Source organism: Oncorhynchus masou, chromosome 24 (genome assembly GCF_036934945.1).
Source record: "Oncorhynchus masou masou isolate Uvic2021 chromosome 24, UVic_Omas_1.1, whole genome shotgun sequence".
Taxonomy (NCBI): domain Eukaryota; kingdom Metazoa; phylum Chordata; class Actinopteri; order Salmoniformes; family Salmonidae; genus Oncorhynchus; species Oncorhynchus masou.
Window position 1 is genome coordinate 29,060,963 of NC_088235.1, and position 27,145 is coordinate 29,088,107.

A 27,145-nucleotide genomic window follows, 5' to 3' on the forward strand; every position below is an offset into this window, starting at 1 on the left:
CAACCAGTTCACTGAAGTACTTTAATCCAGGATTGTATATACAACAAGGAAAAGGAATCTGGATATAAAACAAATAAACATTATACAACAACATCGACTGGGTGTTTGTTATTCAATGTATGAAAGAATGTCCTTAACGGGTGTCACAGTATTGGCCTTTCTGTTAAACTGGAACAGTTGTATTCAGCTCCAGAGCTGAGAATGTTCAGAAGTGGGGCCAGCTCAACAGACTCATCTGATCTTCAGGTTCAGGTGATCCAAGGCTGTGATGGTGTAGAATGAAGTTAACCACAGACATTAATCTATGGTCAGTTTGGATAATTGTATTCAGGGTATATCAATTTCAGTGAGTCTCAACATTCCATCGGTTCCACCTCTGTCTGTTGCTTTCTGCTGGTCCTCTCCCTGTGGCTCCTGCTTGACCACCCCCAGGGAGGGAGGAGGGACCTGGGCCTCTGGCAGGGTCGGTGCAATGGGGGTCTCCACCTCCTCCACCTTCACTGCTATGACTAGAGAGAGAGGAAAAGAGGACAAACAATGAGCAATTAAGAAAAGTGAAAGGCATTCAATAATCATCTGCATGTTCTCTTTCTTCCAAGTTATCAACAACTGGTATGGCTGGACTGGAAGTTATTACAGGATGTGTGTCTACTCACTCTCCTGCTCCTCAGGTTCAGTCTTAATCTGCTGTGTGAGGGATGTGTGTCTACCCACTCTACTGCTCCTCAGTTTCAGCCTTAATCTGCTGTGTGAGGGATGTGTGTCTACCCACTCTACTGCTCCTCAGTTTCAGTCTTAATCTGCTGTGTGACGGATGTGTGTCTACCCACTCTACTGCTCCTCAGTTTCAGTCTTAATCTGCTGTGTGACGGATGTGTGTCTACCCACTCTACTGCTCCTCAGTTTCAGTCTTAATCTGCTGTGTGACGGATGTGTGTCTACCCACTCTACTGCTCCTCAGTTTCAGCCTTAATCTGCTGTGTGACGGATGTGTGTCTACTCACTCTCCTGCTCCTCAGGTTCAGTCTTAATCTGCTGTGTGACGGATGTGTGTCTACCCACTCTACTGCTCCTCAGTTTCAGTCTTAATCTGCTGTGTGACGGATGTGTGTCTACTCACTCTCCTGCTCCTCAGGTTCAGCCTTAATCTGCTGTGTGACGGATGTGTGTCTACCCACTCTACTGCTCCTCAGTTTCAGTCTTAATCTGCTGTGTGACGGATGTGTGTCTACCCACTCTACTGCTCCTCAGTTTCAGCCTTAATCTGCTGTGTGACGGATGTGTGTCTACCCACTCTACTGCTCCTCAGTTTCAGCCTTAATCTGCTGTGTGACGGATGTGTGTCTACTCACTCTCCTGCTCCTCAGGTTCAGCCTTAATCTGCTGTGTGACGGATGTGTGTCTACCCACTCTACTGCTCCTCAGTTTCAGTCTTAATCTGCTGTGTGACGGATGTGTGTCTACCCACTCTACTGCTCCTCAGTTTCAGCCTTAATCTGCTGTGTGACGGATGTGTGTCTACCCACTCTACTGCTCCTCAGTTTCAGTCTTAATCTGCTGTGTGAGGGATGTGTGTCTACTCACTCTCCTGCTCCTCAGTTTCAGCCTTAATCTGCTGTGTGACGGATGTGTGGTCTGACTGTTCTGGGGTTCCGGCCTCAGGTTCAGACTGTTGGCTCGGACGTCTTGGGGGGCGGTTCTTGGAGATGAGGTTCGCCAGTTTCTTCTTCACCATCCTTTTCTCTGGAACGTGCAAAGAGAGAGGGTTACAACAGAGGAAAACATTGAGTTGCATGGTTGAATCTACAAGTGGTTTATCTGGTTTAGTTAGTATCTGTGGTGTGGGATGGTTTTGGGAGGACGTACTCTTTTTCCCCATAGGCTTGTGTTTCTTGCGACTTGCAACAGGATCTACGAAAAGGAGAGAACACAAACATTCCAAACAAACGGCACTCAAAGCATCAACACCAACAGTGGGGTATGTGTGTTTGTGCCGTCCATCCCTCGGTCCAACATGGACCCAGGAGTAGACATAAAAAGTTTAGTTGCAACGTTGCTAAAGTTGTCCGTGAAGCGATTTGAACAGGCAACCTTTGGATTGCTATACGTTTGCCTTATATGCCCACCCATCCACCCTGACCAAACACATTTCGATTTGCCTTCAGTAACCTGTCTTATGGACCATACCAAACATAACATATCATACTTATTTGAGCATCTTAGATGTTAATTTACTATGTTACGTCTAGTCTATGAGACCAGGCTGCTGAGTCCTCAGTTCTTACCTGGTCCAATGGGTGGCTGGAGCTGGTATCCTGTGACTTCGCACCAGCCCACAGGGTAGATGTCTGGTGACTGAACGTCCACCCATTGGTCAAAGTCCGGCTCCCAGCCATCAAAGTGCAGCAGTAGCAGCCGGCCCACACAGCGCCTCACGGTGGCGACGCACACCAGCCACGGCTCCATCAGGTCCACAGCTTCCAACTTCATTTTCTGAGTGAAGCCGTGACCTGAGCCGTCCTGTAGGACACACACGCAGTCACACCCGCCCACACGCCATAGAACCAGAAACAGAACAGTGTTTCTAAACCTCTCTCAGTACCAATAGCTTCTCACAAGTCCATATACTGGAGACCGGGTATGACACTGGGTATATAAACAGCTTTGAGTTACCGTGTTGAAGAGCTGTGCTGGCGCTGCTCTGGCTCCTTTCTCCTCAAGGTATTTTGCCCAGGAGAAGGTTTTCCAGTCATAGCCTTGTAGAGAAGATGAATATTCCACCGGTATAAGGGATATGACACTGCATGTGGAACCACTAACTTAATTCTTATTATAGATTCACCATGCAGGTGGTGTTTGCCCAAAACATTAAACCAGAGCAACAAGAGAGAGAGAGTAGGGGGGAGAGAGAGAGAGAGTAGGGGGGAGAGTAGGGGGGGAGAGAGAGAGAGAGTAGGGGGAGAGAGAGAGAGAGTGTAGGGGGGAGAGAGAGAGAGAGAGTAGGGGGGAGAGAGAGAGAGAGAGTAGAGGGAGAGAGAGAGAGAGTAGGGGGAGAGAGAGAGAGAGTAGGGGGGAGAGTAGGGGGGGAGAGAGAGAGAGAGTAGGGGGGAGAGAGAGAGAGTGTAGGGGGGAGAGAGAGAGAGTAGGGGGAGAGAGAGAGAGAGAGAGTGGGGGAGAGAGAGAGAGAGTAGGGGAGAGAGAGAGAAGGGGGAGAGAGAGAGAGAGTAGGGGGAGAGAGAGAGAGAGTAGGGGGGGGGGGAGAGAGAGAGAGAGTAGGGGGGAGAGAGAGAGAGTAGGGGGGGAGAGAGAGAGAGTAGGGGGAGAGTAGGGGGGAGAGAGAGTAGGGGGAGAGAGAGAGAGTAGGGGGAGAGTAGGGGGGGAGAGAGAGAGAGGGGGGGAGAGGGGGAGAGTAGGGGAGGGAGAGAGAGAGAGTAGGGGGAGAGAGAGAGAGTAGGGGGGAGAGTAGGGGGGGGAGAGAGAGAGAGTAGGGGGGGAGAGAGAGAGAGAGTAGGGGAGAGAGTGAGAGAGAGTAGGGGGAGAGAGAGAGAGAGTAGGGGAGAGAGAGAGTAGGGGGAGAGAGAGAGAGTAGGGGGAGAGAGAGAGAGTAGGGGGGAGAGAGAGAGAGGGGGGAGAGTAGGGGGAGAGTAGGGGAGAGTGAGAGTAGGGGGGAGAGAGAGAGAGAGAGTAGGGGGAGAGAGAGAGAGTAGGGGGGGAGAGAGAGAGAGTAGGGGGGGGGGAGAGTAGGGGGAGAGAGAGAGAGAGTAGGGGAGAGAGAGAGAGAGTAGGGGGGGGAGAGAGAGAGAGAGTAGGGGGAGAGAGAGAGAGAGTAGAGAGAGAGAGAGAGAGTAGGGGGGAGAGAGAGAGAGTAGTAGGGGGGAGAGAGAGAGTAGGGGGGGGAGAGAGAGAGAGTAGGGGGAGAGAGAGAGTAGGGGGGAGAGAGGGAGAGTGGGAGAGTAGGGAGAGAGAGCAGGGGGAGAGAGAGCAGGGGGGGGAGAGAGCAGGGGGAGAGAGAGCAGGGGGAGAGAGAGCAGGGGGGAGAGAGAGCAGGGGGAGAGAGAGCAGGGGGGAGAGAGAGAGTAGGGGGAGAGAGAGAGTAGGGGGGGAGAGAGAGAGTAGGGGGAGAGAGAGAGTAAGGGGGAGAGAGAGAGTAAGGGGGAGAGAGAGAGAGTAGGGGGGAGAGAGAGAGAGTAGGGGGAGAGAGAGAGAGAGAGTAGGGGGGGAGAGTAGGGGAGAGAGAGAGAGAGAGTAGGGGGGAGAGTAGTAGGGGGGAGAGAGAGAGAGTGTAGGGGGGAGAGAGAGAGTAGGGGAGAGAGAGAGAGAGTAGGGGGGGGAGAGAGAGAGAGAGTGTAGGGGGAGAGAGAGAGAGAGAGTAGGGGGAGAGAGAGAGAGTAGGGGGGGGAGAGAGAGAGTAGGGGGAGAGAGAGAGAGTAGGGGGAGAGAGAGAGAGTAGGGGGAGAGAGAGAGTAGGGGGAGAGAGAGAGAGAGGGGGAGAGAGAGAGAGAGTAGGGGGAGAGAGAGAGAGAGTAGGGGGGCGAGTAGGGGAGAGAGAGAGAGAGGGGGAGAGAGAGAGAGAGTAGGGGGGGAGAGAGAGAGAGGGGGGAGAGAGAGAGAGTAGGGGGAGAGAGAGAGAGAGTAGGGGGAGAGAGAGAGAGTAGGGGAGAGAGAGAGTAGGGGGAGAGAGGGAGAGTAGGGGGAGAGAGAGAGAGTAGGGGGAGAGAGAGAGAGCAAGGGGGAGAGAGAGAGAGCAAGGGGGAGAGAGAGAGCAAGGGGGAGAGAGAGCAGGGGGAGAGAGAGCAGGGGGAGAGAGAGCAGGGGGAGAGAGAGCAGGGGGAGAGAGAGCAGGGGGAGAGAGAGCAGGGGAGAGAGAGCAGGGGGAGAGAGAGCAGGGGGGAGAGAGAGCAGGGGAGAGAGAGCAGGGGGAGAGAGAGCAGGGGGAGAGAGAGAGTAGCGGGGAGAGAGAGTAGGGGGAGAGAGAGTAGGGGGAGAGAGAGTAGGGGGGAGAGAGAGTAGGGGGGAGAGAGAGAGTAGGGGGGAGAGAGAGAGAGTAGGGGGGAGGGAGAGAGAGTAGGGGGGAGAGAGAGAGAGTAGGGGGAGAGAGAGAGTAGTAGGGGGAGAGAGAGAGAGTAGGGGAGAGAGAGAGAGTAGGGGGGGAGAGAGAGTAGGGGGAGAGAGAGAGAGTAGGGGGGAGAGAGAGAGTAGGGGAGAGAGAGAGTAGGGGAGAGAGAGAGAGTAGGGGGGAGAGAGAGAGAGTAGGGGGGGGAGAGAGAGAGAGAGTAGGGGGAGAGAGAGAGAGTAGGGGGAGAGAGAGAGAGAGTAGGGGGAGAGAGAGAGAGTAGGGGGGGAGAGAGAGAGAGTAGGGGGGGAGAGAGAGAGAGTAGGGGGAGAGAGAGAGAGAAGGGGGAGAGAGAGAGAGAAGGGGGGGGAGAGAGAGAGTAGGGGGAGAGAGAGAGAGTAGGGGGAGAGAGAGAGTAGGGGAGAGAGAGTAGGGGGAGAGAGAGAGAGTAGGGAAGAGAGAGAGAGAGTAGGGGGAGAGAGAGAGTAGGGGGAGAGAGAGAGTAGGGGGGGAGAGAGAGAGTAGGGGGGGAGAGAGAGAGTAGGGGGAGAGAGAGAGTAGGGGGAGAGAGTAGGGGGAGAGAGTAGGGGGAGAGAGTAGGGGGAGAGAGTAGGGGGAGAGAGAGAGAGTAGGGGGGAGAGAGTAGGGGGAGAGAGAGAGAGTAGGGGGGGAGAGAGTAGGGGGGAGAGAGAGAGTAGGGGGGAGAGAGAGAGGGGGGAGAGAGAGTAGGGGGGGGAGAGAGAGAGAGAGTAGGGGGAAAAGAGAGAGAGAGTAGGGGAGAGAGAGAGAGAGTAGGGGGGAGAGAGAGAGAGTAGGGGGAGTGAGAGAGAGTAGGGGGGAGAGAGAGAGAGTAGGGGGGAGAGAGAGAGAGTAGGGGGAGAGAGAGAGTAGGGGGAGAGAGAGAGAGTAGAGTAGGGGGGAGAGAGAGAGTAGGGGGAGAGAGAGAGTAGGGGGGGAGAGAGAGAGTAGGGGGAGAGAGAGAGTAGTAGGGGGGAGAGAGAGTAGGGGGAGAGAGAGTAGGGGGAGAGAGAGTAGGGGGAGAGAGAGTAGGGGGGGAGAGAGAGTAGGGGGGGGAGAGAGAGAGAGTAGGGGGGAGAGAGAGAGAGAGTAGGGGGGAAGAGAGAGAGAGAGAGAGAGAGTAGGGGAGAGAGAGTAGGGGGAGAGAGAGAGAGAGAGAGTAGGGGGAGAGAGAGAGAGGGAGAGAGTAGGGGGAGAGAGAGAGAGTAGGGGGGGAGAGAGAGAGAGTAGGGGGAGAGAGAGAGAGTGGGGGGGGGAGAGAGAGGGGGGGGAGAGAGAGAGTAGGGGGAGAGAGAGAGTAGGGGGAGAGAGAGAGTAGGGGGAGAGAGAGAGAGTATGGGGGAGAGAGAGAGTAGGGGGGAGAGAGAGAGTAGGGGGGAGAGAGAGAGAGAGTAGGGGGAGAGAGAGAGAGTAGGGGGAGAGATAGAGAGTAGGGGGAGAGAGATAGAGAGTAGGGGGAGAGAGATAGAGAGTAGGGGGGAGAGAGATAGAGAGTAGGGGGGAGAGAGTGTAGGGTATTACCAGGGGGTGGTGTGAGCTGGATGTTGTGCTTCTGGCAATATCCCTTGGGTAGGATGGCATGGGAGGAAGCATGGTAGCAGAACCAGTCAGACCCATCACCCGACACATCTGTGCCATCAATGCCCACCATCAGGTAGCCATCCAACAGCACCTGGGAGAAAGACAGAGTAACAACAGTTTCCTGGACTCCATTTCAAGGTAATCCAAGATGGCGTAGCAGTCAGACGTGTGTTTTGTCTTATCCTGTGTAAATAATTGTTTTCCTCGTTTTCCCCCCATATTTTTTTGTATATATTTTTATCTCAATTTTCATTTACGGACTGAATATACTCTCCTGCAACCCGCCTCACCCAATGTGGTACGGATCTGCTATTTTTATACTTTAGAACCGGAACCCCCATCAGAAGCTCGCCAGCTCACTTGCTAGTAGTCAGTTAGCCACTGCAAGGGGTCTTCACCGTTGACTCGGACACCAGCCAGCCTTAGCTCGGTCAATACCAGCCAGACTGTACAGCGCGGTATCAACCCAGAGCATATCGGACTGTTTTTACTCAACCACATCTCTGAATTCCTACAGCAAGCTCTGGACCTTTACACCGGATCATCGCACCTAGCTAGCTGAAATCCGAGTGGCTACTCCTGGCGAACGTCTTTGTCCCGAAGCAAGCAGCAGTTAGACTTGAGCTAGCCTCGAGCTAGGCCCATCTCCTGGCTAGCCGAAGAGGTCCATCAGCTAATTCTTGGGCTACAATACTTCTTCTGCCAATTGGCCTGGACCCTTAATTGCCGACACGGAGCCCCGCCGATCCATCACGACTGGTCTGCCGGCGTAATCGTCAGAGGTGGTTTCAACAGGCTTTTCCGTTGCGACGTCGTCGAAAATCCATCTGCTGGCCACGGCCCACTAGTTTTCTGAATTACCGTGTCTCCAGCTCGCCAAGTGTAGTAGCGACTACCGAATGGCTCCCTGACTCACCTATTGCTGCTTATTGGACCCTATGATCACTCGGCTACTCATGCCTCTCCCTAATGTCAATATGCCTGTCAACTGCTGTTTAGGTTAGTTATTATTGTTTTATTTCACTAAAGAGCCCCCAGCCCCATCCTAAATGACATAGATAGCTCTTTTGTCGTACCCTTCACACATGCGGAGACCTCACCTGGCTTAACTGGTTGCCTCCAGTCGCAACCGCTCTCAGCGTCACTCTGCCTCGGTTTACCTCCACTGTACTCACAACCAACCACACGCTTGTCTGTACATTATGCCCTGAATCTGTTCTTCCACGCCCAGAAATCTGCTCCTTTTATTCTCTGTCCCCAACGCACTAGACGACCAGTTCTTACAGCCTTTAGCCGTACCCTTATCCTCCTCCTCCTCCTCTGTTCCTCTGGTGATGTAGAGGTTAACCTAGGCCCTGTAGCCTCCAGCATCACACCAAGGTGCTCCCATTGGTTGACTCCTGTAACCGTAAAAGCCTTGGTTTCATGCATGTTAACATCAGAAGCCTCCTCCATAAGTTTGCTTTATTCACTGCTTTAGCACGCTCCTCCAACCCAGACGTCCTAGCCATGTCTGTATCCTGGCTTAGGAAGGCAACCAACATTTTTGACATTTCCATCCCTAATTACAACATTTTCCGTCAAGACAGAAGTGCTAAAGGGGACGGAATTCTACTTCTACTTTTAAAAGATCCATCTCTCCAGGAATAAGTCCCTCACTGTTGCCGCTTGTTATAGACCCCCTCAGCTCCCAGCTGTGCCCTGGACACCATTTGTGAATTGATAGCCCCCCCATCTATCGTCAGAGATCGTGCTGCTAGGTGACCTAAATTGGGATATGCTTAACACTCTGGACGTCCTACAATCAAAGCTAGATGCCCTCAATCTCACACAAGTTATCAAGGAACCTACACCATGTACAACCCCAAATCCGTAAAACATGGGCACCCTCATAGATATCATCCTGATCAACTTGCCCTCTAAATACACCTCTGCTGTTTTCAACCAGGATCTCAGCGATCACTGCCTCATTGCCTGCGTCCGTAGTGGGTCCGCGGTCAAACGACCAACCCTCATCACTGTCAAACGCTTCCTGAAACACTTCTGCGCACAGGCCTTTCTAATCGACTTGGCCCGGGTATCATGGAAGGATATTGACCTCATCTCATCAGTAGAGGATGCCTGGTTGTTCCTTAAAAGTGCTTTCCTCACCATCTTAAATAAGCATGCCCCTTTCAAAAAATGTAGAACTAAGAATAGATATAGCCCGTGGTTCACTCCAGACCTGACTGCCCTTGACCAGCACAAAAACCCTGGTGCACTGCACTAGCTTCGAATAGTCCCCACAATATTCAACTTTTCAGGGAAGTCAGGAACCAATACATGCAGTCAGTTGGGACAGAAATTTCAAACAGAAATTTGCATTCTGCAGCACTAATTCCAAAGTTTGGGGACACTGTAAAGTCCATGGAGAATAAGAGTACCTCCTCCCAGCTGCCCACTGCACTGAGACTAGGAAATACTGTCACCCCTGATAAATCCACGATAATCGAGAATTTCAATATTGCACCTGGCAATCCCAAACCCGGCCAACAGCTCCACACCCAAATCCCAAAAGTGTTACAGACCTATATCCATCCTGCCCTGCCTTTCTTAAGTCTTCGAAAGCCAAGTGAACAAACAGTTCCCTGACCATTTTGAATCCCCCCATACCTTCTCCGCTATGCAATCTGGTTTCCGAGCTGGTCACGGGTGTACCTCAGCCACGCTCAAGGTCGTAAATGACATCATAACTGCCATCGATAAAAGACAGTACTGTACAGCCGTCTTCATCAACCTGGCCAAGGCTTTCGACTCTGTCAATCACTGTATTCTTATCGGCAGACTCAACAGCCTTGGTATCTCGAATGACTGCCTCGCCTGGTTCACTAACTACTTCTCAAATAGAGTTCAGTGTGTCAAATTGGAGGGCCTATTGTCCGGACCTCTGGCAGTCTAAGGGGTGCCACAGGGTTCAACTCTCGGGTCAACTTTTTTCTCTGTATATATCAAAAATGTCGCTCTTGCTGCGGGTGATTCTATGCAGACGGCACCATTCTGTATACATCTGGCCCTTCTTTGGACACTGTTAACAACCCTCCAGACGAGCTTCAACGCCATACAACACTCCTTCCGTGGCCTCCAGCTGCTCTTAAATACTTGTAAAACTAAATGCATGCTCTTCAACTGATCGCTGCCAGCACCCACCTGCCCGACTAGCATCACTACTCTGGACGGTTCTGACTTAGAATATGTGGACAACTATAAATACCTAGGTGTCTGGCAAGACTGTAAACTCTCCTTCCAGACTCACATTAAGCATCTCCAATCCATAGTTAAATCTAGAATCGGCTTGCTATTTCGCAACAAAGCCTCCTTCACTCATGCTGCCAAACATACCCTTGTAAAAACTGACTACCCTACCAATCCTTGACTTCGGCGATGTCATTTACAAAATAGCCTCCAACACTCGACTCAACAAATTGGATGTAGTCTATCACAGTGCCATCTGTTTTGTCACCAAAGACCCATATACTACCCACCACTGCGACCTGTATGCTCTCGTTGGCTGGCCCTCACTACATATCCGTAGCCAAACCCACTGGCTCCAGGTCATCTGTAAGTCTTTGCGAGGTAAAGCTCTGCCTTATCTATGCTCACTGGTCACCATAGCAACACCCACCCGCAGCATGCGCTCCAGCAGGTATATTTCACTGGTCATCCCCAAAGCGAACACCTCCTTTGGCCGCCTTTCCTTCCAGTTCTCTGCTACCAGTGACTGGAACAAATTGCAAAAAAATAAATAAATATAAAAATCACTGAAGTTGGAGACATATCTCCCTCACTAACTTTAGGCACCAGCTGTCAGAGCAGCTTTCGATCGCTGCAGCTGTACACAGCCCATCTGTAAATAGCCCATCCAACCAACTACCTTCCTCATCCCCATATTTGTTTTAGTTTTTCTGCTCTTTTGCACACCAGTATTTCTACTTGCACATCATCCTCACATATATCACTCCAGTGTAAATTGCTAAATTGTAATTACTTCGCCACTGTTGGCCTATTTATTGTCTTACCTTCTTACTTCATTTGCACACACTGTATACAGATTTTTCTATTGTGTTATTGATTGTACATTTGTTTATCCCATGTGTAACTCTGTTGTGTTTGTTGCACTGCTTTGCTTTATCTTGGCCAGGTCGCAGTTGTAAATGAGAACTTGTTCTCAACTGGCCGACCTGGTTAAATAAAGGTGAAAAAAACATTTATTTTTAACAGGTTGAATCACAAGTTTGCTGGACAGAAGAAGCCATTAAAGCACTACACAGCTGATTTAAATAATCAAAGCTTGATGATGAGTTCATTTCAATCAGATGTGTAGTGCTAGGGCAAAAACCAAAACATGAACCCCTTGGGGTCCCTCGGGCCGAGATAGGGAAACCCTGCTTTTAAACAGTTACAGTTTAATGGCTGCGATAGGAGGACATTGAAGATGGATCAACAACATTTGAGTTACTCCACAATACTAACCTAAATGACAGAGTGAAGAGGAAAGCCTGTACAGAATAAACATATACCAAAACATGCAACCTTTCTGCAATAAGGCACTGAAGTAATACTGCAAAAACTGTGGAAAATAAATTATGTCTTGAAAAGAAAGTGTTATATTTGGGAGTACCACTCTTTATATTTTCAAGCATGGTGGTGGCTGCTTCATGTTATGGGTTTTGCTTGTCATCGGCAAGGACTAGGGAGTTTAAGATACAAAAAAATGGAATAGCTCTAAGCACAGGCAAAATCCTTGGGGAAAACCTGGTTCAGTCTGCTTTCCAACGGACACTGGGAGACAAATTCACATTTCATCAGGACAATAACCTAAAACACAAGGCCAAATCTACAGTGGAGTTGTTTACCAAGACATCATTGAATGTTCCTGAGTGGCTGAGTTACAGTTTTGACTTAAAATCAGCTTTAAAATATATGACAAGACATGAAAATGACTGTCTAGCAAAGATCAATAACCAACTTGTTTTTTAAAGAATGTGCAAATATTGTACTATCCAGACTTACCCAGAAAGACTCACAGCTGTAATCACTGCCAAAGGGGATTCTAACATGCATTGAATAATTATCTAAAATCAAGATAGAACACCAATTTATTTTTCATATTATTATTTATCTTCCTTTGAAATTAGAGTATTTTGTGTAGATCGTTGACAAAAAATTACAATTAAATCCATTTGAATCCCTAATTTAATACACTATAAGTACATTTGTGCAAATACTTATGACACCCTCAAATGGAGGGACTAGATACATAGTGCTTTAATTTCTAAACCGAAAAACGTGAAAATACCCTCAAATAAAAGGTGACATTCTGTTCTGTCACCTCATATAAAACATTTAATATCAAGTCCAAAATGTTGGAGTATAGAGCCAAATTAAGTGTACATAGACAATATTAGTTAAAAGATCACAGCATTGCAGCCAAGAATGAGAATCCTCTCAATCATTACCTTGTGTATAGTGGCCACACAGATGTTGCCCAGGTTTACAGGATTGATAGCCTCCAGCTTCATTCCCACCTCAAAGAAGCCTCCTTCCATGTACACAGTCCTGGGCTGTGGGGGGGTCAGAGAGGCATAACAGTGTTATAAAAGTCCAGTCATGAAACAAGCTGTTGTGGCATGCAGAAACACAGCACTCTATTGGTGCTTCTTTTGCAGACTCCTCTGGTGTTAGTCAAACCATCAACAAATGAGCTATAGATAGACATTGATTAATGTGATCAGTCTGTATACTGACCTTCTTAAACAGCATGGGGACGCTATCACAGTACACCTTACGGAATGTTGGGTGGTCAACATCTGGGAAGAACGTTTCATATTATCAACCTTCAACTTTATCAACATAGAAAACAACCCCCCCCCCTCCGTGCACAAGTTGGTTTAATCCCGTACCAGCCAGTTTGATGACATGACCCACTTTGCTGGACCAGCCCACTGGGTGCAGAAGGGGGCTCCACATATGGCACCAGACATCAGAGAGGGGCTCCCCTTTGGCCTCCTGCTCCCCGTCCTCATAGACCAGTCTTAGGCGGCCTCCGGTCACAGTGTCCACCACTGCCAGCCGTGTCCGGCTCACCAGAGTGCGGTCCACCACCTCCACACGCATGCCAGTACGGAACGGACACTTCATACTCTCGGCCAGCTGAGAGAAAGAAAGAGAGAAAGAAACATGCAGAGAGAGAAGGGAAGGCCATTACAGAGACATGGGGCAGTGGTGGAGAGATGTGGTAATTTGGTTGGTTCTACCACAAAGAAAAAGTATGGTCTGACACACGTTACCTTCATATAGAAGTCCACAGGCAAAGTTCTGGCTCCAACCAGCCGGTTCATCAGATACTCCTTCCAGTCAGAGATGTTCTGGTGCACAGCTAGAAAAGGGACACACAACCAATAGCATGCATTCGGAAACTATTCAGACCCCTTCAATTTTTCCACATTTTGTTACGTTACAGCCTTATTCTAAAATTGATTAAATTGTTAGTTTCTCATCAATCTACACATAATACCCCATAATGACAAAGCAAAAACAGATTTTTAGAAATGTTTGCAAATTTATAAAATATAAAACACTGAAATATTACATTAAACATAAGTATTCAGACCCTTTACTTAGTACTTTGTTGAAGCACCTTTGGCAGCAACTACAGCCTTGAGTCTCCTTAGGTATGACGCTACAAGCTCCGCACACCTGTATTTGGGGAGTTTCTCCCATTCGTCCCTGTAGATTTGCTCAAGCTCTGTCAGATTGGATGGGGAGTGTCGCTGCACAGCTATTTTCAGGTCAATGGCCGGGCCACTCAAGGATATTGAGACTTGTCCTGAAACCACTCCTGCGTTGTCCTGTTGGAAGGTGAACCGTCGCCCCAGCCCGAGGTCCTGAGCATTCTGGAGCTGGTTTTCATCACGAATCTCTCTGTACTTTGCTTCGTTAATCTTTCCCTCAATCCTGACGAGTCTCCCAGTCCCTGCCACTGAAAAACATCCCCATAGCATGATGCTGCCACCCCCATGCATCACCGTAGGGATGTTGCCAGTTTTCCTCCAGACATGACGCTTGGCATTCAGGCCAAATAGTTAAACCTTGGTTTCATCAGACCAGAGAATCTTGTTTTCTCAGCTCTAGGAAGAGTCTTGGTGGGTCAAAATTTCTTGCATGTACGAATTATGGTGTCCACTGTGTTCTTGGGGACCTTCAATGCTGCAGACATGTTTTGGAACACTTCCCCAGATCTGTGCCTGGACACAATCCTGTCTCTGAGATCTATGGACAATTCCTTCGACCTCATGGCTTGGTTTTTTCAACTGTGGGACCTTATATAGACAGGTATGCTTTTCCAAATCCTGTCAAATCAAAATCAAACTTTGTCATGTGCCAAACACAACAGACCTTACTGTGAAATGCTTACTTACAAGCCCTTAACCAACAATGCAGTTCAAGAAAGAGTTCAGTTAATTTGGTAAATATTTTCTTAAGTAAAATAATAATAAAAAAAAACAATAAAATAACAATAACGAGGCCATATACAGGGGGTACCTGTACAGAGTCAATGTGCTGGGGGTACAGGTTAGTTAATTGTACACATAGGTACTGGTAAAAATGACTATGCATAGATAATCAAATGGCTACCCGGACTATTTACATAATTGTTCAGCAGTCTCATGGCTTGGGGGTAGAAGCTGTTACGAAGCCCTTTGGTCCTAGACTTGGTAATCCGGTACTGCTTGCCGTGAGGTAGCAGAGAGAACATTCTATGACTTGGGTGACTGGAGTCTTTGACAATTTTTTGGACACCGACTAGTATATAGGTACTGGGTGGCAGGAACTCGGCCCCAGTGATGTACTGGGCTGTACGCACTACCCTCTTTAGCGCCTTCAAGGTCAGATAACGAGCGGTTGCCATACCAGCCCGTGATGCAACCGGTCAGGATGCTCCTGATGGTGGAGCTGTAGAACTTTGAGGATCTGGGGACCCATGACAAATCTTTTCAGTCTCCTGAGGTGGGAAAAGGTGTGGTCATGCCTTCTTCACGACTGTCTAGGTGTGTTTGGACCATGATAGTTTGTTGGTGATGTGGACACCAAGGAACTTGAAACTCTCGACCAGCTCCTCTCCAGCCCCGTCAATGTTAATGAGGGCCTGTTTGGCCCGCCTTTTCCTGTAGACCACGATCAGCTCCTTTGTCTTGCTCACATTGAGGGAGAGGTTATTGTCCTGGCAGTCTCTGACCTCCCTATAGGCTGTCTCATCATGGTCGGTAATCAGGCCTACCACTGTTGTCATCAGCAAACTTAATTATGGTGTTGGAGTCGTGTTTGGTCACACAGTCGTGGGTGAACAGGGAGCACAGGAGGGGACTAAGCACGCACCCTTGAGGGGCTCCAGTGTTGAGAATCAGCATGGCAGACGTGTTGTTGCCTACCTGTACCACTTGGGGGCAGCCCATCAGGAAGTCCAGGATCCAGTTACTGAGGGAAGTGTTTAGTCCAAGGGTCCTTTGCTCAGTGATGATCTCTGTGGGCACTATGGTGTTGAACGCAATCAATTGAATTAACCACAGGTGGACTCCAAGTTAGAGAACCATCTAGTCTCATTTCTTTTTGTTTCGAGTGCATTACTTTTAATTAAAGAAAAAAAAAAAAATATATACATTTTTATTGGCAATTTTATTAATTTCAACTTTATATAACCAGGTAGGCTAGTTGAGAACAAGTTCTCATTCGCAACTGCGACCTGGCCAAGAAAGCATAGCAATTCGACACATACAACAACAAAGAGTTACACATGGAATAAACAAAACATTGTTTTATTTTTTCTGCTGTATTATTGACTAAGTCTATATACAGTGAGTGTAAATGAGATAAGATAAGGGAGTTAAGGAAATAAATAGGCCATGGTGGTGAAGTAATTACAATATAGCAATTAAAACACTGGAATTGTAGATATGCAGAAGATGAATGTGCAAGTAGAGATACTGGGGTGCAAAGAAGCAAGATAAATAAATAAATACAGTATGGGGATGAGGTAGATAGATGGGCTGTTTACAGATGTGCTATGTACAGGTGCAGTGATCTGTGAGCTGTTCTGACAGCTGGTGTTTAAAGCTAGTGAGGGAAGAAAGAGACTCCAGCTTCAGAGATTTTTGCAGTTCGTTCCAGACATTGGCAGCAGAGAACTGGAAGGAAAGGCAACCAAAGGAGAAATTGGCTTTGGAGGTGACCAGTGAGGTATACCTGCTGGAGCGCGTGCTACGAGTGGGTGCTGCTATGGTGGCCAGTGAGCTGAGATAAGGCGGGGCTTTACCTAGCAGAGACTTGTAGATGACCTGGAGCCAGTGGGTTTGGCGACGAGTATGAAGCGAGGGCCAACCAACGAGAGCGTACAGGTCGCAGTGGTGGGTAGTATATGGGGCTTTGGTGACAAAACAGATGGCACTGTGATAGGCTGCATCCAATTAGTTGAGTAGAGTGTTGGAGGCTATTTTATAGATGACATCGCCAAAGTCGAGGATCAGTAGGACGGTCAGTTTTACAAGGGTATGTTTGGCAGCATGAGTGAAGGATGCTTTGTTGCGATATAGGAAGCCGATTCTAGATTTAATTTTGGATTGGAAATGCTTAATGTGAGTCTGGAAGGAGAGTTTACAGTCTAGCCAGACACCTAGGTATTTGTAGTTGTCTACGTATTCTAGGTCAGAGCAGTCCAGAGTAGAGACGCAAGTCGGACGAGCGGGCAGGTGCGGGCAGTGATCGATTGAATAGCATGCATTTAGTTTTACTTGCATTTAAGAGCAGTTGGAGGCCACTGAAGGAGAGTTGTATGGCATTGAAGCTCGTCTGGAGGTTAGTTAACAGTGTCCAAAGAGGGGCCAGAAGTATACAGAATGGTGTCGTCTGCGTAGAGGTGGATCAGAGAATCACCAGCAGCAAGAGCGACATCATTGATGTATACAGAGAAGAGAGTCGGCCCCAGAATTGAACCCTCTGGCACCCCCATAGAGACTGCCAGAGGTCCGGACAACAGGCCCTCCGTTTTGACACACTGAACTCTGTCTGAGAAGTAGTTGGTGAACCAGGCGAGGCAGCCATTTGAGAAACCAAGGCTGTTGAGTCTGCCAATAAGAATGTGGTGATTGACAGAGTCGAAAGCCTTGACCAGGTCGATGAAGATGGCTGCACAGTAATGTCCCGTATCGATGGCGGTTATGATATCGTTTAGGACCTTGAGCGTGGCTGAGGTGCACCCATGACCAGCTCTGAATCCAGATTGTATAGTGGAGAAGGTACAGTGGGATTCTAAATGGTCAGTAATCGGTTTGTTAACTTGGCTTTCGAAGACATTAGAAAGACAGGGTAGGAAAGATTTGTAGGGGTCCAGATTTTGCAGCTCTTTCAGAACATCAGCTATCTAGATTTGGGTGAATATAAAGAAACACAAATTACAACTTGAACAGGTACATCCTTTTATCCCCTTATACTTATTGAAACACCTCCCTCCCCTTAACAACAAAAGCAGCACACATAAAAATGTAATAAAACATACAATTGGAAATAATAAATATACGCACATATGCACACATACAGTACCAGTCAAAAGTTGACACCTACTCATTCAAGGGTTTTTATTTATTGTCTACATTGTAGAATAATAGAAGACATCAACACTATGAAAAAACATATGGAATCATGTAGTAACCAAAAAAAGTGTTAAACAAATCAAAATATATTTTAGATTCTTCAAAGTAGCCATCCTTTGCTTTGATGACAGCTTTGCACACTCTTGGCATTCTCTCAACCAGACTCATGAGGTAGTCACCTTGAATTAATTTAAACTAACACCTGTTGAAAGTTAATGTGTTTGGGACAATTTTGTTGTGACAAGGTAGGGGCGGTATACAGAAGCTACCCCTATTTGGTAAAAGACCAAGTCTTTTTACCAAAATTTAAAGAACTTCTTCAAGTGCAGTCGCAAAAACCATCAAGCGCTATGATGAAACTGGCGCTCATGAGAACCACCACAGGAAACCCTAACCCAGAGTTCATTAGAGTTACCAGCCTCAGAAGTTGCAGTCTGACGTTTACACCTTAGCCAAAAAAAAAAAAAATTAAACGCAGTTTTTCACAATTCCTGACATTTAATCCTAGTAAAAATGTCCTGTCTTAGGCTAATTAGAATCACCACTTTATTGTAAGAGTGTGAAATGTCAGAATAATTAGTAGAGAGAATGATTTATTTCAGCTTTTATTTCCTTCATGACATTCCCAGTTGGTCAGAAGTTTACAAACACTCAATTAGTATTTGGTAGCATTGCCTTTCAAATTGTTTAACTTGGGTCAAACGTTTCAAGTAGCCTTCCACAAGCTTCCCACAATAAGTTGGGTGATTTTTGGCCCATTCCTCCTGACAGAGCTGGTGTAACGGAGTCAGGTTTGTAAGCCTCCTTGCACGCACACACTTTTTCAGTTCTGCCCACATATTTTCTATAGGATTGAGGTCAGGGCTTTGTGATGGCCACTCCAATACCTTGACGTTGTTGTCATCAAGCCATTTTGCCACAACTTTGGAAGTATGCTTGGGGTCATTGACCATTTGGAAGACCCATTTGCAACCAAGCTTTAACTTCCTGACTGTTGTCTTGAGATAATTTACATGCCTCTTGATGCTATTTATTTTGTGAAGTGCACCAGTCCTTCCTGCAGCAAAGCACCCCCACAACATGATGCTGCCACCCCCGTGCTTCACGGTTGGGATGGTGTTCTTCAGCTTGTAAGCCTCCCCCGTTTTCCTCCAAACATAATGATGGTCAATATGGCCAAACAGTTCTATTTTTGTTTCATCAGACCAGAGGACATTTCTCCAAAAACTATGATCTTTGTCCTCATGTGCAGTTGTAAACTGTAGTCTGGATTTTTTTATGGCGGTTTAGGAGCAATGGCTTCTTCCTTGATGAGCTGCCTTTCAGGTTATGTCGATATAGGACTTGTTTTACTGTGGACATAGATACTTTTGTACCCGTTTCCTCCAGCATCTTCACAAGGTCCTTTGCTGTTGTTCTGGGATTGATTTGCACTTTTCTCACCAAAGTACGTTCATCTCTAGGAGACAGAACGTGTCTCCTTCCTGAGCAGTATGATGGCTGCGTGGTCCCATGGTGTTTATACTTGCGCACTATTGTTTGTACAGATGAACGTGGTACCTTCAGGCATTTGGAAATGGCTCCCAATGATGAACCAGACTTGTGGAGGTTTACAATTGTTTTTATGAGGTCTTGGCTGATTTCTTTTAATTGTCCTATGATGTCAAGCAAAGAGGCACTGAGTTTGAAGGTAGGCCTTGAAATACATCCACAGGTACACCTCCAATTGACTCAAATTATGTAAATTAGCCTATCAGAAGCCTCTAAAGCCATGACATCATTTTCTGGAATTTTCCAAGCTGTTTAAAGGCACAGTCAACTTAGAGTATGTAAACTTTCTGACCCACTGGAATTGTGATAGTAAATGATAAGTGAAATAATCTGTCAGTAAACAATTGTTGGAAAAACAAAGTAGATGTCCTAACAGACTTGCCAAAACTATAGTTTGTTAACAAGAAATTTGTGTTTAAATGACTGCAAGTCATTTAAGTGCATGTAAACGTCCGACTTCAACTGTAAATGCTTCAGAGTTCAAGTAGCAGACATCTCAACATCAACTGTTCAGCGGAGACTGCGTGAATCAGGCCTTCATGATCGAATTGCTGCAAAGAAACCACTACTAAAGAACACCAATAATAACAAAAGACTTGCTTGAGCCAAGAAACACGAGCAATGGACATTAGACCGGTGAAAATCTGTCTGATGAGTCCAAATGAGAGATTTTTGGTTCCACCCGCCGTGACTTTGTGAGACGCAGAGTAGGTGGACAGATGATCTCTGCATGTGTGGTTCCCACCGTGAAGCATGGAGGAGGTGGTGTGATGGTGCTTTGCTGGTGACACCCTTTGTGATTTATTTAGAATTCACGGCACACTTAACCAGCATGGCTACCACAGCATTCTGCAGCGATACGCCATCCCATCTAGTTTGCACTTAGCAGGACTATAATTTGTTTATCAACAGGACAATGATCCAACACAATTCCAGGCTGTGTGAGGGCTATGTATGTCTAAGAGTGTGTAAAGCTGTCATCAAGGCAAAGGGTGGCTACTTTGAAGAATCTCAAATATATTTTGATTTGTTTAACACTTTTTTGGTTACTACATGATTCCATGTCAATGTCAAAATGTCAAAAAGAAAGAAAGAAAAACACTTGAATGAGTACATGTGTCCAAACTTTTGACTGGTAATGTACATACACAAAAATAAATCTACAATATCAAAACATGCTATCCCTTCCCTCCCACACCCTCTCATATCCCCTGTTGGCCAACATTCATACTCCTGATAAATGGAAGGCTACTGTTCAAAAAAGGAAATTAAAAGGCTGCCATCTCGAGAAAACATTATCAGTACAACCTCTCAAAGTGTTTTTTCTAAGTGCAGGATTTCCAATTAAGCAAGATCTGCCAGCATGCTATGAGGGAAGCAAACTTTACAACATCTGCTTTACTTTTCGTGAGACTAGGCAACAAAGATGGAACTCCAAATATAGCAATCATAGGACAAGCCTGCAGGTCAATATCTAGAATTTTAGAGAGAGTATTAAAAAAGAATGACCTACACTCAGACATCTTAGAACATGAATAAAACATATGGGTGTGGTCTGCCGAAGTGATTGAACATCTATCACGTGTCATTTGTGTCTGGGAGGAATTTACTACGTTTTTCTTTGGTGTAGTGAATTCTGTGCAAGACCTTGAACTGAATGAAACTTAACCGAGCATATGGAGTTAAGCCTAAGGGCCTCCTTGTTGATTGGAGAGGGTTCAGAGGAAAGCATAATATCATATTATCTAGAAATCAGAAACCTAGGTCAAATGTTCATTTTAACAGATTGGATTCTGCCAGCTAAGAAGAGGCAGACTATCCAAGCGTTGTAAGTCTGCTTAAATCATGTGACTAGACTTGCTAAGTTTATTTTATGGAGGGTAGCCAGAGAATGTGTTATATTCACACCTCAATAGGAAAAACCAGAGGGCGACAGACGTAAAGGCAGTGGGGTTGATGGGAAAGCATTCATTTTTCTGAATGTTCAATTTGTAACCTGAGAATGATCCAAATGTGTTTAAAAAAATGCATCGTTATCGACAGAGTTCACAGGGTTAGTGATATATAATAGTAGATAATCTGCGTACAGTGACACTGTGTTCTTCACCAGCTCGGTGGATTCCAGTGAAAGATGATGATGATCATCATTTTAAGGCCAAGGAAAGCAATTATATTGCAAGTGCAAAAAGGAGTGGGGACATAAGGCACCCTTGACGGGTCCCTCTGGATAGGCGGAAGTATTTGAATGTTGAGAGTTGGTGTGTGCGCGAACCGTAGGAGCAGAATAGAGCATATGTATCCGTGAGATGAAATTGGACCCAAAACCAAATCTTATCAAAACTGAAATAATCCCACTCCACCAGGACGAAAGCCTTCTCTGCATCAAGAGAAGCAACCATTTTAGGGTCTGGAGAGAGAAGGCGAGAGTATAAATGTTCAAAAGACGACGTACATTGGAAAACAGTTGTCACCCTTTGATGAAACCTATTTGATCATCAGATATGACATCCTGGAGCCAGGGTTCAAACTGGCATGCTAGAACCTTAGCTAATAGTTTAACATCAGAGCTCAAAAGTGAAATGACCTTTATCTTTCTTGAGTATAAGTAATATGGAGGCTTGAGTTAGCGTCGTGGGGAGAGAGCCCTGTGACAACGAGCCGGTGAACATACCTAATAATAATGGGGCGAGTTGATCTGGGAATGTTTTTGAATAATCGATTGGGAAGCCATCAGGGCCTGGGGCCTTGCCACTTTGCATTAACTTTAGACCCTTTGTTATCTCATTTAGATGTTGAGGGTTGTCCAGAACTTCACTGATGTCCATACTAAATGGATGGAATATCCAAGTTATCTAAAAAGTTGTCCATAACCGTAATATCTGATGGGGGTTTGGATTTGTAGAGGTTAGAATAAAATGGACACAAAACTTGAATAAATATTAGAGGGATCACTTGTAAAATTACAGGAAGAGTTATACAACTTAGATGCTGACTGGCGTTTAAGTTGGTGTGCCAAAAAGCGGCTGGCCTTGTCACCATATTCGTAGTACGTCCCCTTAATTTGTTGCAACAGAAACTCTGCTTTATCAGTGGAAAGTAGATTAAATTGAGTTTGAAGTTTCAACCTCTATGTGTATATTCAGGGGATGGTGAAGTTTGGTAATGCGGTCTATTGCCAGGATTGAGTCCAGCAGTTCTTGAAATTATCTTTCCCAGTAATACAGATTTGAAAGTCTCCCAAAGAAGAGAGGGGGAGGTGTTGTTATTTTTATTCCTTTGAATGAATACATTTATGTTAGTTGAAATAAAAAGTTGAACAATTCTTTGTTAGACAACAGGGCCATGTTAAATCTCCAAGTCAAATGTTTTTTTTTGCGTTCGGAGTGAGAGCCAGAATGTCCAGAATGTGGGGGAATGGTCCGAAAATACTATAGCAGAATATTCTGTAGTTTTAACTGAGGGGAGAAGGGCTCTAAAAAAATGTAGTCTGAGTGAGTAGGCTTGATAAACATGAGAAAAGTAGAAGTCTTTTGTGACAGGGTGGAGGAAGTGCCATGGATAAACAACCCATTTGGGTCGTGAATGTAGAAAGAGCTTTTGCCATCCCTGTTCTGGGATTAGATCGGTCGAGTCATGGTTCAATAACACAGTTAAAGTCCCCACCAAAGATGAGACGGTGGGTGTCAAGATTAGGGAGAGAGGCGAAAAGAGATGTCTTAAATCTAGTGTCATCCCAGTTAGGGGTGTAAACATTTGCAAGTACTTCAGGGGTCTGGAAGAGTGTCCACTAACTATTGTATAACGTCCTCCAGGATCTGAAATGATCTGAGAGGGTGAAAACTGTGCTCGTTTGTGAATCACTATTGCGATTTCCCTGGCTTCGCCGTTAAAATTAAAATGAAAAACCAGTCCAACCCAGGCTTTACGCAATCTAGTATGGTCGTTAACACATATTGCATTTCTTCACCGATAAGTATTCAGGCTGTTCAGATGTGAAAATACTCTGGAGCTCTTAATTAGCCCACCACAACATTCAAATGTTCCATGTCACCAGTCTGACTGGAAGCCCCAAAATATCATGCTGACTTGTTGTTGAACTCGACATGAATCCTTATAAGAGGAGAAGTCAAATGAAGAAAAATTAGGAAGAGAGATTGAGAGAGAAGCTACATGAAAAAAAAAAACATTGAATTAAACAAAAACTTAGAGAAACAGAGCACAAGAATCTTTGGATAATGCCAACATAACCCACCTCCTCACCCACTCTCAACATACACTAAAATAAAATATAAGTGATAGTACAACACCATTCAAAGAAAAAATATATATACTAATTTTAAACTTAGCAGCAGAAATTCTCTTACTCGGCATCCGTTGATTACCCTAAACATGTACAGTGAGGTCAAACCAACCTAAGAAAGAAGTTACATACACCCTTGAAATTAAACAATAAAATATGTCAGTAGGTAAGTGTACAATTTGGGTTTTGGCCACACTTTAAATAAAAGAGTATAACCTTCAGATATTGAAAAATGTTAACTGTGATCGGTGGCATTTCAATGGCCATAATATGAATGTAGTCCACTAGGTGTCGCCACATGACTGAGTAATGAGAAACATTCTAAAGTAGGCTATGAAAATGGTCAGCCCCAGTCTTTGTAAATTGTTACAAATGTCCTTAGGGGGAAACAATGAAATAACAGTATACAAATGGACAACTAGCATTTTGGATATGTAAAATTAAGCAAACGAACCAGGGGTCTAAACTCCTCAGCTAGTGCAGCAATTAAACAAGAGTAAAATTGGAAGAGTGATAGTTTTAGATTCCAATGTCGTTGTGGAATCCAAGATAAAGTGAATGTGACTGAGGACTATCAGTGACCAGGGCCTGAATACACATGTAAATAAGGTATTTCAGTTTTACTTTTTGTTATAAATGAGCAAGAATGTCTAAAAACCTGTCATTATGGGGTATTGTGTGTAGATTGATTAAATAAAAATGTGTCCTCATCAATTTTAGAATAAGGCTGTAACGTAACAAAATGTGGAAGAAGTCAAGGGGTCTGAATGCACTGTATTGATCCACTAGCAAAACATTTAATGAACCCACATTTTCTTTTGTAAGTGTAATCAAATTGTTGCACTTCTTCAGACTGCTTAATAAAAAGGATTTCTCATTACCCACAATTTTTTTTTTTTTTTTTTTACAGAAATGTTAACAAACTTTTAGACCTATAGTACTCTATACCTGTGGAGGTCACTCACCCTGTGGTGGCACCAGCAGCTTGCCGGTCATGGCACACCATCCGATGGGGTACATGTCTCCAGAACCCAGGCTGCACCAGAAGTCCTGGCTGCTGTCCTCCTCAAAGCCCTCGTACCTCAACCGAGCTTTATAGCCTGGAAAACAGAGAGGAAGAGGTCAATTAACATTCAGTCCATGACAACAACAAAAAATAATAATCATGTTTGATGTCTCAGGATGCCTCCTAAATGGAACCTTATTCCCTGTGTAGTGCACTATATAGGGAATAGGGTGCCATTTTTAGATGTCCCATCAATCAGTTTCAGAGTATTTGGCTGACCTGCAAGTTGGATGATGCTGGCGATCCAATACACTTTACTGGGCAGGATGGCACTAGTGTTCAGGACCTCTACCTTTAACCTCACTGTGATGTCATCCCACTGGGCACAGAGTGGTGCCTGCGGGGGAACAGCAGCAACGTTAGTTCACCAGTAGAATAAAGAAAGCAATTTATTGCTACGCAACTTTAAAATAGAATAGTATTGTAATAAGTGCAAAGGAAGACTTGCATGTCTGAAGCAGGCCACTGAAGCAGCAAGAGAGCCTGCCTTCTCCAGGTAAGCACCCCAGTCAAAGTTTCCTGTTGCTGCAACTATATGACAAGGGGAATAGGGAGAACCAACAGGTCTGTCTCAGAAAGGAACTAAATGTTTCCCCTCTTCTAACTTACATATAATGATTGAGAGGATTTTTCTTCCTGGCTGCAATGGTGTGATGTTTTAACTAACATTTTCAATGTACACTTAATTCTGGCAGCTTCATTAAATAGTACCCACAAAACACTAGTCTCAACGTCAACAGTGAAGAGGTGACTCCGGGATGCTGGCCTTCTAGGCAGAGTTCCTCTGTCCAGTGTCTGTGTTCTTTTTCCCATCTAAATCTTTTCTTTTTAATTGGCCAGTCTGAGATAAGGCTTTTTCTTTGCAACTCTGCCTAGAAGGCCAGCATCCTGGAGTCGCCTCTTCACTGTTGAGTCTAGTGTTTTGCCGGTACTATTTAATGAAGCTGCCAGTTGAGGACTTGTGAGGCGTCGGTTTCTCAAACTTTCTCAGACACTAATGTACTTGACCTCTTGCTCAGTTGTGGACAGGGGCCTCCCACTCCTCTTTCTATTCTGGTTAGAGACTTCAGGTTCTTGGCAATTTCTCGCATGGAATAGCCTTCATTTCTCAGCACAAGAATAGACTGATGTGTTTCAGAAGAAAGTTATTTGTTTCTGGCCATTTTGACTCTGTAATGGAATTCACAAATTCTGATGCTCCAGATACTCAACTAGTCTAAAGAAGGCCAGTTTTATTGCTTCTTGAAATCAGAACAACAGTTTTCAGCTGTGCTAACATAATTGTAAAGGGGTTTTCTAATGATCAATTTACCTTTTAAAATGATAAGCTTGGATTAGCTAACACAACGTGCCATTGGAACACAGGGGTGATGGTTGCTGATAATGGGCCTCTGTACGCCAGAGATAAATAATATTCCATTATTTAAAATGTTTAAATCATTTTGTTTTTTACATAAGCTGTTTCCAGCTACAATAGTCATTTAAAACATGAACAATGTCTACACTGTATTTCCAATCAAGTGTATGTTTTTTAATAGACAAAACCATTAGCTTTTCTTTAAAAAAGGACATTTCCAAGTGACCCCAAACTTTTGAATGGTAGTGTGATTTATTTATATATAAATAAAAAACACCTTGAGGAATAAGGTGTACACACACACATTATTCACAGTATTATTTATTTGTATTTATTTTCTCCTTCTTTAAAAAAAGTCATAGTGTTCTTAGTTTAAATGTGTGTTGCTGTTCCTGTCCATTAGTGTTGTGCATTTTGTCATGCTCTATGTTGTGTGGACCCAAAGAAGAATAGCTGCTGCTTTTTCAACAGCTAATGGGGACTTTCTCACTCATCATTTTTCACGATTCAGTCATGATTATCCGTAATTATACATTATTTACCATTAATTTCAATTGGGCACAACATAATCCAAAGCAAACTGCAAATGGGCTCCCGAGTTGCGCAGCGGTCTAAGGCACTGCATCTCAGCGCTAGAGGCATCACTACAGACCCTGGTTCGATTCCAGGCTGTATGACAACTGGCCGTGATTGGGAATCCCATAGGGCAGCATTCAATTGGCCCAGCGTCGCACGGGTTAGGCAGTCATTGTAAATAAGAATTTGTTCTTAACTGACTTGCCAGGTTAAATAAAGGTTAAACAATCCAACAAGTTTGTAGAGTCACAAGCTTGATGGAGTCATTGTGTGCTAGGAATATGGAACCAAATCTTAAACTTTTCACTACTTTATTACACTATAAGTGAAATTGTCAAAATACTTATGACACCTTCAAAATGGGGAGACTAGATACAAAGTGCTTTCATTTCTAAACCGCAAAACAGATATGACAATTTCGCCTCATATGAAACATTTCCTCTCAAATCCAAAACGCTGAAGTATAGAGCCAAATTAAAAGTTAGGCTTTTACACTACCCCAGCACTGTAAAAGCCCTCCAAGTGGTCTCACCATCCTGTCCAGTGGAGCTGGAGCTGTTGTCCTGACTGCTTCCCAGAGAAGCAATCATGTTTCCCATCTGGGTGGACCAGGCAGTCTTAATCAGCACCTTGGCCTTCTTGGTGGGAGGCTTTCCCTGGAGAAAATAAAACATTGAGTGAAGCCAAGGGTAATGCTATATAAAAGGCTATACAGTATAAAGTCTATAAACATCTAGCCTCACCACCTGTAACACACAGAAGGATATTCTCTCTCACCTGAAGTCGTGCCAGGATAGAGGACTTCTTGCAGTTGGAGGAGTAGGCTCTGGAGCAGGAGACGCTGCAGAAACGCTTGGTCTTGGAATAGAAGGTGTCTCTGGTCCCGCTGAAGCCACACATCTCACACACCACTGTGTAGGGAAGATGATGAGAATATGTTACAGAACAGATCGGTGGTTTT

At 45.4% G+C, this 27,145-nt stretch overlaps 1 protein-coding gene across 4 annotated transcripts in view; it reads right to left on the reverse strand.

Moving 5' to 3' along the window:
- Position 1: 1 nt before the first annotated feature.
- l3mbtl2 (L3MBTL histone methyl-lysine binding protein 2) overlaps positions 2-27,145 on the reverse strand; it is a 28,520-nt gene continuing 1,376 nt past the window's right edge. For 3 of the 4 annotated variants that reach the window (XM_064933571.1, XM_064933568.1, XM_064933569.1), the window contains exons 4-19: positions 26,962-27,095; positions 26,717-26,840; positions 24,700-24,782; positions 24,471-24,588; positions 24,151-24,285; positions 12,979-13,067; positions 12,592-12,841; positions 12,437-12,498; positions 12,148-12,252; positions 10,314-10,409; positions 6,593-6,743; positions 2,674-2,756; positions 2,286-2,520; positions 1,867-1,911; positions 1,585-1,743; positions 2-509 (exon numbers count right to left, since the gene is read on the reverse strand). In XM_064933571.1, coding sequence (XP_064789643.1) covers positions 328-509; positions 1,585-1,743; positions 1,867-1,911; positions 2,286-2,520; positions 2,674-2,756; positions 6,593-6,743; positions 10,314-10,409; positions 12,148-12,252; positions 12,437-12,498; positions 12,592-12,841; positions 12,979-13,067; positions 24,151-24,285; positions 24,471-24,588; positions 24,700-24,782; positions 26,717-26,840; positions 26,962-27,095 — 2,051 coding nt within the window. In that variant the 3' untranslated portion in view covers positions 2-327. The remainder of the gene's footprint in view (positions 510-1,584; positions 1,744-1,866; positions 1,912-2,285; positions 2,521-2,673; positions 2,757-6,592; positions 6,744-10,313; positions 10,410-12,147; positions 12,253-12,436; positions 12,499-12,591; positions 12,842-12,978; positions 13,068-24,150; positions 24,286-24,470; positions 24,589-24,699; positions 24,783-26,716; positions 26,841-26,961; positions 27,096-27,145) is intronic. The other variant, XM_064933572.1, reaches the window with a different exon arrangement.